This window comes from Choristoneura fumiferana, chromosome 11 (assembly GCF_025370935.1).
Source record: "Choristoneura fumiferana chromosome 11, NRCan_CFum_1, whole genome shotgun sequence".
Taxonomy (NCBI): Eukaryota; Metazoa; Arthropoda; class Insecta; order Lepidoptera; family Tortricidae; genus Choristoneura; species Choristoneura fumiferana.
The window spans coordinates 5,671,873-5,686,401 of record NC_133482.1 but is presented as its reverse complement, the minus strand read 5'-3'; the positions used below and the strand labels follow the sequence as shown (position 1 = coordinate 5,686,401).

Sequence of the window (14,529 nt, the reverse complement as noted above, 5' to 3'; positions counted from 1 at the left end):
ATCTTCGGTATGGTTTTTTGCTCTTGTCAAAGTCAGCTGTTCAAACTTGTGGCGGCCATTTTGTGACTTAGCAGGGAGATAAAGGAGGGTCTACGGTCCTCTAACTTTAGCAGAGCCTTGATCGACTGATTAGCGCTAACAGACGTTTATGAATCACGTTTTTTTAGCATCGGGCCTTCAAGGAGCCTTCAAGGAGGCTCTAACTTTTTATGAATAAGGCTGCAAATATTTGAACTTTACTTTGGTCTGTCATTTCACTTCAACACGAAAAAAGCGAGAGATAGGATCAAATGTGTTGATTACAATCATAAATTAAATTTTTGGTATTAAAAATATATTGATACCTAATAAATTACATGACAACGAAATATTTCCAAAATGTAAATTTTCCCGATCTTTTAATAAAGTATGCAACCTCGTTGCACGAAAGCCGCTTCTCTTGTTTTTTTTTTATAAAAGAATTCCGTATACTGCCTCTACAGTTGGAATAAATATTTGTTAAATTGTATGAATTTTTAACAAATCTATTTATGTTTTTGTAATATAAATCTAGATAAAAATCATATTTAAAGGTTTAATAGCATTTATAATAAATTATACGTTTATTGACCAACCTTTTTAATGACCCCAAGATGAGGCTTTTTGCAGTATTAAAAAATAAGTGTGACATTAGTACAAGATCAAATTACAATGCATGTTATGAGTATGAGATTTGTATTGTATCTACAACCTTACTGCTGCAAATAACACAACGACGAACTACAATTAAAACAACGCTGGGGTGTTTTTAACACTTCAGCATTATACTGAGTCAGTGTCAGATTCACAACCGTAATGACACAATTAATAAAATTGTTGTGTCTTGTGTTGTGAATAAATGTATTTTGTTTCTTTATTTAGTTCTTTCTAATTCATTTAATTGCAAGGAATGTTAAGTAAAATTTTATTCTGCTTTTTATTATCCTTATGCAAAGTAATATTCAGGAGACCCACTTGCTCGCCTGCCATCCAGTCGAATAAAAAAAAAACTATTCGAAGATAAAAATATTATTCTCATCTATATTGTGATTCTAATAATCTGCTTTACAAAATTATGAGAAATGGTAGTATGAAAAAAAATATATATGCGAAAAGTAATTCGGTGATTTATGATGATTCTGCTCAAGGTTGTTATGAGAAACGAAATTACGAGTATGAGATTCGATTTTATGCAACATATTAGTGAACCGCTACATGTACCAAGTCTCAATTTCAAGTCAATCGTTGTTCCAGTGGAATTGGAAAAAATCAAGTTGTAAGTAAGACTTAAGCTGTTTACGTACATAATTAGCTAGCTGCAGTTAATAGGTTGTTAAAAAGTTTATATTACCTAAAGTAGGCATATACCTACTCGTATTCGTATCATTAGGTCCTTTTCTCAGCGGCATGTCGGATCTTCGAAAAAGGTGTTTGATTATGTTGGATAAGTTGGAAATAAAAAATTCGTGAATCTTAAAAATAATTTAACTAATATACATACAATTCCCGTCTTGTTTCTGCGGAAAAGTGCCCATAAGATTGATTAAATTTCATTTCAGTAAATATGTATCTACTTACTTAACTCTCTTCGCGGCAGCAGAATATTTAAAAATGTAAAAAATAAGAAGGCACCTCAGCGAATAATGTCGAGAAAAATAATATACGGGTTAGGTAGGACGTCATAGATACGTTTTGTTTGGCAACGGAAGTCTGGTCGACTAGTTTCAGGAATTTTGATACTCCTGCTGTAAGAAATTAATAAATATTTTTTTCTTTAATTCAGCCAATCTGGGCAAAATGATCCAAAAATTAATGCGTCTGGACTGTACGTAAATGGGCACTGACAAAGGTCATAACAATTTTCCAAGGGACTACTAAAGTGCATCATCAAATTTCACAAATTACTATAATGAATGATGATGCAGCTTGAAGTCTCAAGTATAATTTAATATCTGGAAAATTTACATAAATATCTAAGTATCAACATCGAACAGCAAGTGTTGTCAGCCTCATTTTTTTTTTAATTTGCCGCCGTTTGTCTGGGGCAGCTTTCGTTGGCCGTCTACAAAGGAACGTAGTAAAACGATTACCTCTTTTTTGAAACCTGGTTAAAAAAAACCGGCCAAGAGCGTGTCGGACACGCCCAAAATAGGGTTCCGAAGCCATTACGAAAAAATTAAGTAACATTTTTCTAAGGATTTCGTATTTTATACGGAATCTTCCAAGTATATTTTATACCTTAGGCTGCTATTTACTCATAAACTACTAATAATTCTCAAGCAAACTTGGCCGCTATAGTTTTCCTTGAAAGTTTGATATAGGTACTTACTACCATCCTGAATTTTACAAAATTTTCCACCCAGATTTAGATTTAGATTTTAGAGGGGGGGGGAAGCTCGATTTTAATGAAAATTTGCACTTTAAAGTTGAATATTTCGCAAACATATCACTGAATCGAAAAATCGCTTAGCAAACCCCTAATGGTTTTAAAAGACCTATCCAACGATACCCCACACTATAGGGTTGGATGAGAAAAAAAATCACCCCCACTTTACGTCTATGGGAGGTACCCTAAAAAAAATTTTTTTTAACTTAGTTGTACCATTTTGTCGGCATAGTTTACTTATATATCCGTGCAAAATTACAGCTTTCCAGCATTGATAGTCCCTGAGCAAAGCCGCGGACGGACAGACAGACAGACAGCAGACAGACAGACAGACAGACATGGCGAAACTATAAGGGTTCCGTTTTTGCCATTTTGGTTCCGGAACCCTAAAAAGACTAACGAAGCGTTTTTTCTTGTAGCTCGAATAGTTTTAATACTGTCACTGACATTTATATTGTGACACTGACAGTTGTGTTGTAATATAACATAACCTCTTCTTCTGTTTATCCTTTTATAATTTAAATATATAATACGAGTTGATTTGCAAATTAAAGTTTATTCTGAATTTAGATTAAACATGTTTAATTTATCAATTTTACGACAGTTCTCAAGGTACGAAAATAGGTATCCACAAAATATTTTGGTTTGTTGTTTTGAGTGCAAATGGTACTTACCTACCTATCTTTATATTAATTTTATTTTCAGACTATCGATACTTCCTCCAGCAAAGGCTTTGACTTCACGTAATATTTGTACGACAACAGCACTACAATTCAAAATCACAGATCAGTTATGGTAAGCTATAAAAACCACAATTTTATTGGATTATAAATACCATTGTCATATTACCTATTAAAATTAACTACATAATATAGCTTAAACTTACTGTGTCTTAAATCATATTAGGAAAAATAGTATCTACGTGAATGTATTTTTTCTAATTCTTCAGTGCGGAACCGATGAAGAAAAAAAAGAAAATAGACCCAGCTATCGTGAAAGCCCGTGAAGACCGTCGTCGTAAGAAGCTTGAAAAGCAAATACGCAGGCTGGAGAAGAATGCACGCCAGCTGAAGCCCATAGATGAGCTAGAAGTGCCACTGCACCTTATGGATGAAATGAAGTGAGTAGTCTAACCAAAAAATTAAATGGGCAAGAAAAACGCATTTGCTACCCTAGTTAGATTGATTTTTCATCCACAAAACCTGTAAATCTTTTTTTGTCAAAATCCTTGAGCCATTTTTCAAATAAGAAATAAATAACTATCATGGGACAGTTGAAACCAATTGACTTAGTTTTGAAGTAAGCAAACCATGTGAATTCATTTACACTTACTAATAATATTGTCATGCAATTCAATTCTCTTAAATTTTTTAATAAATGTATAGCTGCATCAATGCTATCAAAATGATTTGAATGAAATACTGTTAGTTTTAATCGTTGATTTATAAACTTTCAGGAAAAGGAAACGGCCTGAACCAAAGCTGTCAGCAGACCAAGTTGAAGCTCGTGCACTATTACAGAAAGAGTGGACAAAATACAAGCGTGTAGAATATATTGCCAATGTAGCTCAAATTGATAGGATCATGGGGGCCCAGAGAAGGGCCCTAGACAAGCTTTACGAGGTGTCTGAAGATTTATATAACGAGGCTATTATGGTAAGGACTAGAAAACAATTTATATCATCACTAGACTTTACCTTATGGCTTCGCAGAAGGGAGTCCGTAGATAGATTAGTTGAATTACAATTCTGGGATTTATCTAAATTATAATGGGAATCCCTAAAAATTTGACCATGGATATATGTATATATGTATACTCTTTATTGTACAAAATAAATAAACACAACTGACAAACATTTAGATACATGTACAGAGGCGAACTTAACCCTTTAAGGGATCTCTACCAGTCAACCTTTTAAGTGGATGAGTGGAGTATTGAGAGGATATGTGGCGGCTCCTTTGTAAATGATCAAAACTTTTACAAAGTGTGTAATGTATTAATATCAATAACCCAATAATAAACCAATTATGCTAATAATAATAAAAAAAGTCAATTTTGACTTTTGATGATTTACGTAGGGCCCATCGTGAAACATCTGTGCCAAATTTCTTGGCTTTAAACCCAGTGGTTGAGATTTCGAGATTATAATCTGATCCTGTGAAAAAATCGGGATAAAAAATAGCTTATATGTTTTTCCAGACATTCAGTTACTGATGTGAAGCAGTAACATACATACCTACTTATGCATGCACGTCTGCACATACTCACAAACTTTCGCATTTACATAAAATATTTGTAGGATTATCATTAGATACAAGCAAACTAAGTACAGGTATAGAACTTAAGAAGATGACCTTTGTATGTAGTAGTGCACAGAATTGATATGGGCCTTGAGTCATTTTTTGAATGTGGAACGTCAACTTATCTATACCAACACAATACTACTACATACAATAGGTAATCTTCTTAAGTTTTTACCTATAAGCCATGATCTTAAGCGGTCACTACAGTCCATAGATTGGGGAGGCTTGACACGTGTTTTTAACCTAGAGGACTAAGCTGAAATTACTTTTTGCCTGTCATTGTGTCCGAACGACCTTACCGCAAGTCAACATTAAACAAAAAAAAATATCAAACAAATTCATGCTTGCAAAGTAATAAAAGAGAAATGTATGTAATGATCAAATTTTATTTTCATTCGTTAATGTGTTAATCATAAATTTATTTTGTTCACAGCCCGACCTACAACTTGTTCCCTACTCAATAAACGGCCCTGTAGCAACGCCGCCCATAAAGGGATATTATTCACCTGATGGAGAGTACATTGATGTGTCGAAGAAATGGGACAATTAGTGTCAATCAATGTTGTAATTTATTGTTAGATATTAAAGATCTATATTAAATTAGGCATGTTTTATTACCCTCAGCCTGTTAGGTGAAATTAGTTTAAGTCAACTCTATAAGTCAACGAAAGGCCTAGCTAGAGAAGCTATGTAACATACTAATGTTTACCCGCGGCTTTGAACGCGTAAATCATTAGATACTCGTACATCAGTTGAATTCAAATTCTGAGACTTCACAAAATACCCATGGGAATTCCCGAAAATCACATTTTGGTTTCACTGTCATTGGATTAAAAACAACCATGCCTCATTACTCTAAGCCCAGCGATTGTTATTTAGCGATTTTATCCCTATCCCGTGTGAATATGGAGAAAAAAAGTAGCCTATGTGTTATTCCAGATGTTTAGCTATCTACATTCCAAATTTTATCCAAATCCGTCCAGCCGTTTTAGCGCGAAGGAGTATCAGCCATACACACACAAATACATACAAACTTTCGAATTTATAATATTAGTAGGATTACCTGTTGCTTAAGCTTCGTCTGCGAAGAATTAATTGGTCGCTCGCGGTCCTGCAGGAACTATGAACTTTTCCGGTATAGCGTTTATACCTGCTGATAATTATGCGTGATAGACTTTTATTTTCTTTAAAAACCGTTAATAAACATTTGTTCGTTTTTAAAGAATATAAAAGTCTATCACGAATAATTATTGGAGTAGACACATTAACTTATATATTAAGAACAGTTCTTGAGACCACATTTTTAGTTTTCATTCAATTTTTATGGAATCGAGAAAAACTAAACAAAAATGCAACGATGCCAGCTCAGCATTCAGCAGGTATAAACGCTCTAAGTCCTTTCCAGCGTGTCTAACTCCTTACCAAATGTCATCATGATTGGTTGAGTAGGTAGGTACGAGTACTTTACATGTGGAAGCGTAATATTAACAAACTCGCATTCGCATTTATAATATCAGTTAAAAATTATAATACCTGTTTGTGTGTGGTGGTAATACTGGTAATTTTTAACCCCCGACGCAAAAAGAGGGGTGTTGTAAGTTTGACCGCTATGTGTCTGTGTGTCTCTCTGTGGCACCATAGCTCTTAAACGGGTGGACCGATTCGAATGCGGTTTTTTTATTTGAAATTTGTTGTTGTTTTTCTGTCTTTTACCTGTTCACGCCTAAACCACTCAACCAATTTTACAAAATTTTCGTATTGAGATAGATTTGACCTTGGAGAACGACATTAGGCTAATTATGGGGGAAGTCTGCATAGTTTCCGCGGGATAGTGATAAACGAATTCTGCGCAGATGAAGTCGCGGGCAACAGCTAGTGCATAATTATTTTTTACTTTTTAGTTGTCTTTTTTGGCGGCGTTTTTTCCGGGCGTTTCTTTTTCAGCGTTTAATTTAATTTTTTATTTGGCGTTTTTTTGTGTCGGGGGTTTTTAAATTTTCATTTATGGTCCCGCAGCCAAAATGGAAAAAACGGAACCCTTACAGTTTCGCCATGCCATTTCCATGCAGAATTTAACCCTCTTTAATATTGAATGGAATTATATTTTCCATCGATGAAACTAAGAGAACGGTTATAAGTTAAGCACACCTGGAATTGGGCAAACTCGGATTACATGCATTTTGTACCAAATTAAGGCAATAAAACGATTTCCAGCTTGCTTAAAATTAATTCTGCGAAAAATTCTTATTTGATTGCCTTGTTGACGAATCCAGATATTTAATACAAAAATCTAGATTTCGTTATCCCGTATTCTTCTCCTTCAGCCTTTCTCAACCTTCTCGGTGTAGGCCTTCATTTTTTTCCACTGGTCGCGACATTTAGCTTTTTGGATCCAATTTGAACCAGCAACCTTTTTTACATCGTCTTTCCACCGCATTTGTGGTCTACCCTGAGGTCGCTTTCCCCCCCCCATGGCTTTCACTTTAGGAGACGCTTGCAACACAACTTTTCATTCCAGGCCACATGGCATCCCGTATTAAAATATTAAAACTCGGACAAAGAAGACAATAAGCTCATGATTTACCACGTCTGGTTTGGTACCTACCTATCATAATTAATTGTGTTCTACGAAAAACCGTTAACTGTTTCGTTCACAAGTTGTTTAGTTAGGTCTAGGTACGTTTCATCAAGCTGACATAGTAGGTACGTACGAATGCTTAGGACTTGTTACTAATATGATTTTGCATACCTAGGTACCATCAGCCAAATAAGTGGTCTACCACCCTAAAGTTGATAATCGTTTGCATGTTATACATAAAACAATAATGCCACAAATACTTAGACGTGTCTGTCTACTTAAAAGTTTGATAGGAACTTGTTTAAAAATTATTGATAGACCACTTATTTGGCTGATGGTACATATCTCTGTTATTATATGCCTACCGATTAATTAAAATGTGCAATTTACGTTGAATTCTATTTAATTCAGGTAGGTAGGTGCACGGTGCGTTGCGAGCTGCGAGTGTTTTGGAGCTGTAGTATCATCTTATCCACCTCAATGCAATGCAATTCAGGAACATTTTCAAGATATGTCAATCAAGCCGAGGCTCAGGCTGGCTTTGCGGCCATAAAAGTCATTCAAGGCTTAAATCGATTTTTCTGCCTCGCTGCCCACGAAAATGTTTCCAACAACTTAGCATCGGCATTCAACGAAATCAGTTTTATATAACATAATGTTTGCTCTGCGGAGAAGCAGGATTAAGAAGTTATCCTTCCTAAGTTAGAGCAACTCAGTTGTTATGTTTAAAGCTTGAGAGTGAGTAAATATAATGATAATTTAGCTCACTCCCGCGGGTTTCCACCATGGATCGATGAATCGATTTTCGGAAATGTACCGGTGACTGTTAATGGGGAAAATAATAACGTAAGATAACGTGAGGGACAGCGATGCAAACTTTTCATTTAATTTTTCATTTTCTGATAGGTACGACTCTACTTCTAGAGCCGGAAGGACGTGTCAGATATTTTTGCACGCTCCGCTGTGGCAGATATTAATGTTGGTTATGTAGGAAGTAATGTAGACGAAATAAAAATAATGATGATGAATGATGGTAATGAGTTCAAAATACAAGATGGGAAGGATTAACCCGACAAATTTTAACCACGCCTTCTTGAAGCCATATTGAGTAATAAATGTTATTTATTATGTATGAAAAAACAAAAAAGTTAAAAAGCATAATTCGACCTAGGATCATATAACATTTATTACTCAATATGGCTTCAGGAATGCGTGGTTAAAATTTGTCGGGATAATCCTTCCCACCTTGTATAATGAAAATTGGAAATTATGATGGTGAGGATCCGTTTAAATTAATAATCAACCAGTAAAACTATTCACTGAACGAATGTTTTTATTTTTATTTTGTAGAGTTTGTTCAACTGTATCAAAGCAAACACTTTAGGAATGGATTTAGTATCTTTAAATGAAATCTTCTTTTTCAGTGCAAATAATTTCATTACTAAGCTGTGTCATATCATTAGCTGTGCACATAGGTGCACTTTGCGTGCCTTGCGACGCCGCGCAATGGCCCGATGTTGCAAACGACCCTGTCATCTACGTAAACAACCCTATCGAAGCTGACCTACCTAGTCACTGGGTCCCTTTAAGCATATTGAAGCAAGTTGTTCACATGCGAGGATTAAAAAAACTCACAGAACCTCAGTATCGTGAAGTTTTAAATTACAAGAAAGTTAAAATAAAGCCAGCTGAATATGATGGAAAGAAATATTCATGGGGAAAGAAGGGTTCCACACCACAAAAAAAGACACGAACACCCAGTGTTCGAAAAGTTTCAAATAGAATTACTAATCGTGTTACCAGTAGGCCTTATGCAATTAGTTCTGCTTGGTCTCCCACTTCGTTAGTTTCAAATATTCACACAACAGCTTCTTCTTCTCATAGCGCTACTTTGTTAAATTCAGAAGCTGAATCAACAACGGTAGACACAGGACAGGTTAACGTCGTTAATCATACAACCGAGCCCGCAAATTCCGATCCGGATGAGTCAGCCGCTGTTTCATCTTTTGCCACCATTTCGTCTCCACGTATTTTCGATTCGTCACCTACTACCATTGCCAGCATTTTTACAAAAAATGACGATACTCTGACAATAACTACACCAACAACATCAACATTCACTTCAACAACTACTATTCCTGATATTCCATCGCCAGTTTCAACTTCTGCCTTAATCACTTCTGCTCTTACTACTCCATTGCCTACTTCTACTTCTTCTGCTAGTACTTCTACTTTTGCTACTTCTGCTACTACTTCTACTTTTGCTACTTCTGCTACTACTTCTACAACTACCCCCACTACCACTGCGAAAAATATCAATACTAAGAGAAAAAAAATCAAGACAAAAGCAAGTTTAACTACATCAACAAAATCTACGAAGAAAAGTAAGGAAACTACTACGGAAGGAACTGGAGATCCATTTTATAGACTATAGACATTTTTATAGTTTACATAGTTTTAAATATAGGTTTTTTTTAAAGTTTTACTCGTATGTATCAAGAGACTCGGTATAAGTAATTGGGCACTGCAATCGTAAACCTTTTTATCTACACCCATATAGTAAATCCTCAATTACCATAGGTAATGACCAGCATTACGACATTGGATTCTATAATGAACACGGCTGTATCGTAATGGTCATCTGTATCGTAATATGATTTCATACATCATTACAGCACTCTTGGGCGCCACGACCACGTGCAGCAGCAGCACCTCAATGGCTCTTGAACACCATGATAGAGGATTTAATATATGGATATAGATAAAATATTGTATTCAACTGTACGTAATTAGGCCTTAAAACACTCATTTGACCCTATAATGAAACTCGGCTACGCCTCGTTTCATAAACCCACACTCGAATCGTGTTTTAAGGACCCCTATTACGATACAGTTGCATAAAATACTAGTGTTATCACGCCGGTGGCCTTCAAAGTATACTCGCGTCACCAAAGTCTTTAAAGTGGTCGTCTGAAATTAGTTAATCGTATTTAATTTGATATTAAAGTAACAATGGCCTAGATATACGAAGTTGTAACGCTGTTATACGTGAAGATTGTCGATGCCAATGAAAAATTGGCTTTGAAATTGTAGTACAATTTTGTATGGAATTTATCTGGCCATTTTGTTTTTATTGAAATAAATTTAATATTTTATTTGTGGTATAAATAATGTGGTGTATGTGATAATAGTTAGTTCTAAGTGATGTATGTTGAAATTGAATACATATATTTTTATTGTTATTCAAAGGCTCCATTTACTTAGTTTTAAAAGAAAATAAAAAGCCCTGAAACATTCAGAAGAAAATTAATTTTTAAACTTAGGTAATCATGTTTTATTTTGACACGGTCCGTAAATAAAACGGAAAAAATTGGGAATAGAATCACTTTGTTCTACGTCTTTTACGACCCTTTTTCTTAGAAACATGTGGAGATATAAAGCTGAAATTAATATCAGATAGGTAGGTACTCGTCTGCTTCTACCCATTGTAGCAGTGAAGAAATCAAACATCTAACTACTTAAATCAATGCAATCAAAAGATACAGTCATTAAAAAGCTGTTTTTTCTATTCAAATTAAGTACCTAGCACAACAAATAAGAATGTTTGAAAATCTCAATTATAAATAAATAATGAACTAAAATAACCCTCCTTCGGCAGTCGGGTAACAATGGTACTCTGCTCACCCGTGACCTTAAGCTCGCGTGGCTTTAAGGTCGCGGGCTCGCGGGTGAGCAAAGTAATAAGTAGTTTTAGTTCTTTGAAATGGACCTCCGCAAAGTACGGCTGATTCAATAAAATATTGTATAACTATAATGTTAGAGGGAGGTAATTCAGTATTTATTAATTGCAACACCTTTTACAAAAAAATATAAAAAATGATGCCCTGTTGGGGCGTGCCAATTTTAAAATTAATTACATTAATTAACTTATACATAACATATTATGCTATTTTAACCTCATGTTATCTTTAGGAAGAGGTTTAAGGAACACTTATAAATTAACTTTATGTAAGGTATTTAAATAAACTATACATTTATCTAGTCATTTATCAGTCAATTATCCTTGTACATATCTGCCAGCAACCGATATTATTGTGTCAATATATCATGCCAGCAAGACGTCCACTGCTGGACATAGGCCTCCCCCAAGGCTCTCCACTCAGACCGGTCTTGTACTTTCCGCACAATTATTGTGTGAGTATATAGTAACTAGAAGAGGGTGAATTTGACGACCCATTATTTTTATGTCGAAGTGAGAGTGTTAAGTCCACATGCAGTGCAGCCCGTTGCGTTGTTTATTATTGGTGTTCGTCGTTCGGTGCCTGACCTAGTGCTGTTACACTTAATACTGAATTAAAATTATACTGTGGACATTTTTTTTAACTCACGGTAGTTCACTTTCGATTTGACTTTACGATGGTTTGACACATCGATACCAAGTACTCACGTGGTATCGGGAATGGTATCGATACCTAAAAATATTGGTCCTAAAGTATCGATACACTCAGTATCGAGTAGTTACGGTAATCATTATTTGGAGCTCCAACTGCACATGAACCTCAGATTTTTTCATGGAAAATCCATCCATCATCCATCCTAGCCTATATACGTATACGCCCACTGCTGGGCACAGGCCTCCTCTCATAACAAGAGGGCTTGGGCCATAGTTCCCACGCGGGCCCAGTGCGGATTGGGAACTTCACACGCACCATTGAATTGCTTCGCTGGTTTGTGCAGGTTTCCTACCGATGTTTTCCTTCACCGCAAAGCTCGTGGTAAATTTCAAATGTAATTCCGCACATGAATTTCGAAAAACTCAGAGGTGCGAGCCGGGGTTTGAAACCCACGACCCTCTGCTTGAGAGGCGGTAGGTCAAACCACTAGGCCACCACGGCTTTCGCTCATGGAAAATAATTATAATAAAATATTTATTTTTAGGATATGTAAGAAAATAAAATTATTCAATACATAACCTATAACCAACAAAAAGTTGAAAAACTCCCGACTGTCACTTCAAAGTTCAATATCTCATAAACGGCTGAACCGATTTTGATGAAACATATCTAAGAACCATCGCTAGAAAACCTGCTTTCAAATACAAAACTGCATTCAAATCGGTCCACCCGTTTGAGAGCTACGGTGCCACAGACATACACACACAGATACACAGACACACATATTAGCGGTCAAACTTATAAACACCCCTCTTTTGCGTCGGGGGTTAAAACATACATGTCCAATATTTTATGATAATTTAACTGACGGACTAATTAAAATATAATTAAAATATTTACTCCCTGTTTCACCATCCTCCATTGATTGAATTTATCTGACGGATAAACGTGATGCCGTCTCTGTTTGTTTTGTACAAATAGACGGAGACGGCATCACATTTATCCGTCAAATAAAATTAATCAATGGTGGTGAAACAGCCCTTTAGGATACCAACAGTTACTGGTAATGTAATAGAAAACCTTGCTAGCAAAAAAAGTATGTCACATTGTTATTATTTACTGTCGCGACTGAATAACGATAGACAAACAGCGATAACGATTTGATGTGTACCAGGAAAAAGTGTTTGATCAACAAACAAGATTACACCAAACACAAAGTTATAGTACTCGTTGTTAGGTTCACGGAAAAGTCCATCACGAAACGTAGGCACCACGTAGGCACTGTCATTTTCATAAGGTGCTCGCAGCTAGTGTCTTTTGTAAAAAAGTTTAAAACAACAACTAACTAGGTAGTAGGAATTGTCAAGGGTTCGATAGTACCGGAAAATGAAACGTAAAATGGCGATGAGCAAGTACTTACTGTTGGATTGGTCCTACAGAAATAATATAGGTTTGTATAAACTATCACAACTAAGAAGCTCTCGCAAGTTAACGCCTAATATTTTCGACCAACTTTCAAATTACGCTGGGCAACGATGAAACCCTACATTACGCCTGGCCCGACTCACGCTTGGCTGCTTTCATCCCATTTACAAATCGTGCAGTTATCAGTTCCTGAATGAAAATAATAAAACAAAAACCGCAACATGATAACAGTCAGCGTCCCGGGTTTTAATTTTAAAATACGCCATTAAATGTCCCATGAAACGTTTCAGAGTGGACGTAAGAGCGTTATAATTAAAAGTTTCACTTTGTGCAGTAAGCGGCGGCTGGCTACATCCGCAATTATGCCGTTTGGAATGATTGCATCACGATTTTACTTTAAAAGAATCAGCCGAACGTTCTTGCAATGGAAACTGAAAATTAGTAACTTCAGGTTCCATGAACATCTTGCGAAACAACGGACTCCGATAATTAACTACAGTTAGGGCCTGTTTATACGTAAGTAAATTGAATCCATACTAATTCATAAAACCGCTAAACCATTTTAAATTTAGTATGAAAATAGTTAGAGACCCTAAAATGGACGTCGGATAGGTTTTTACCGATTAAACGGCTTTTTCCAGACGGAGTTAGTACCTATTTAGTCTTTTGGTCTTACTCTAGCTGTCGTTGTAGTAAAATCTTCTTTCATAGATCATTTTGGAGGATTCCGGCCAGCGATTCGGTGAAGTTGAATTAAATAAATAAATTTGAAAAAAAAAACATTGCAATGGCCAATGGCAGTTCAAATGTAGGGTAGGGGGATTCTTGGTTAATATATACTTCAAAATGGATACAAAAATCAGCACGGGCATGACCCCCACTTCCGATCTAAATCACGGAGAGAGGTGTTCTAAAAAATGAGCTACTGCCTACGCGAGGAGCGTTCATGAAAGTTTTATAGCAAACCTTTGAGGTGAGTCTTAGCTCTAAACGAGAAATGATATGAATGTCCGCAGCTTACTAGGTCAAGTGAGCTCTATTGATGCCGCCGAGATGACATGAAGAGCTTTTTCACGAAGGCTAAAGAGCGATTCGTAAAATACTAAAAGAAGGTCAGTGTAACTTTTGCCACGGGGAACCTGATGACTTAAGCCAAGGATTTTCCTTATTTATGTAACTTTATAAAAGAAATTTCGGTTTTGTAACCGTTATAACATTTGAAAGATTGCTGGGTAATGTTGCATTCTTAAGTTTTTGCTCAAAAAGTCTGCAGTGAGTTGGAAAAACCACCAATCGTCTGATTAATGAAAATTAAACGTATTCAATTAAAATTAAATTAAATCCGTTTTGACTGACATGTACCAGAATGATGGAGAATGAGCGTACAGTCGATGTCTAACAATTCTTGCCCGTTTATCACTTTAT

The 14,529-nt window shown here is 35.8% G+C and overlaps 2 protein-coding genes across 3 annotated transcripts; both read left to right on the top strand.

The window, feature by feature from the left end:
• The first annotated feature begins 2,873 nt into the window (after positions 1-2,873).
• On the top strand, positions 2,874-5,310 carry mRpL40 (mitochondrial ribosomal protein L40). Its single transcript, XM_074093867.1, has 5 exons — positions 2,874-3,016; positions 3,110-3,199; positions 3,354-3,524; positions 3,861-4,059; positions 5,141-5,310. The coding sequence occupies exons 1-5, from the start codon at positions 2,982-2,984 to the stop codon at positions 5,255-5,257; spliced, it is 612 nt and encodes a 203-aa protein (XP_073949968.1). The 5' UTR covers positions 2,874-2,981; the 3' UTR covers positions 5,258-5,310.
• Positions 5,311-7,848: 2,538 nt separating this feature from the next.
• Positions 7,849-10,527, top strand: LOC141432320 (uncharacterized). Of its 2 annotated transcripts, none has more exons than XM_074093865.1 (2): positions 7,849-8,027; positions 8,710-10,527. In XM_074093865.1, coding segments are annotated over exons 1-2 (1,011 nt in total). In that variant the 5' UTR covers positions 7,849-8,026; the 3' UTR covers positions 9,720-10,527. The 2 variants fall into 2 exon arrangements, with proteins under 2 accessions (XP_073949966.1, XP_073949967.1); XM_074093866.1 differs by having other exon boundaries at positions 7,850-8,023.
• Positions 10,528-14,529: the final 4,002 nt, after the last annotated feature.

Coding starts and splice junctions, on each gene's coding strand:
- mRpL40 (XM_074093867.1), top strand. CDS start 2,982: ATGTTTAATTTATCAATTTTACGACAGTTCTCAAG. Junction 3,017..3,109: donor ATTTTACGACAGTTCTCAAG/GTACGAAAATAG, acceptor TTTTATTTTCAG/ACTATCGATACTTCCTCCAG. Junction 3,200..3,353: donor AAAATCACAGATCAGTTATG/GTAAGCTATAAA, acceptor CTAATTCTTCAG/TGCGGAACCGATGAAGAAAA.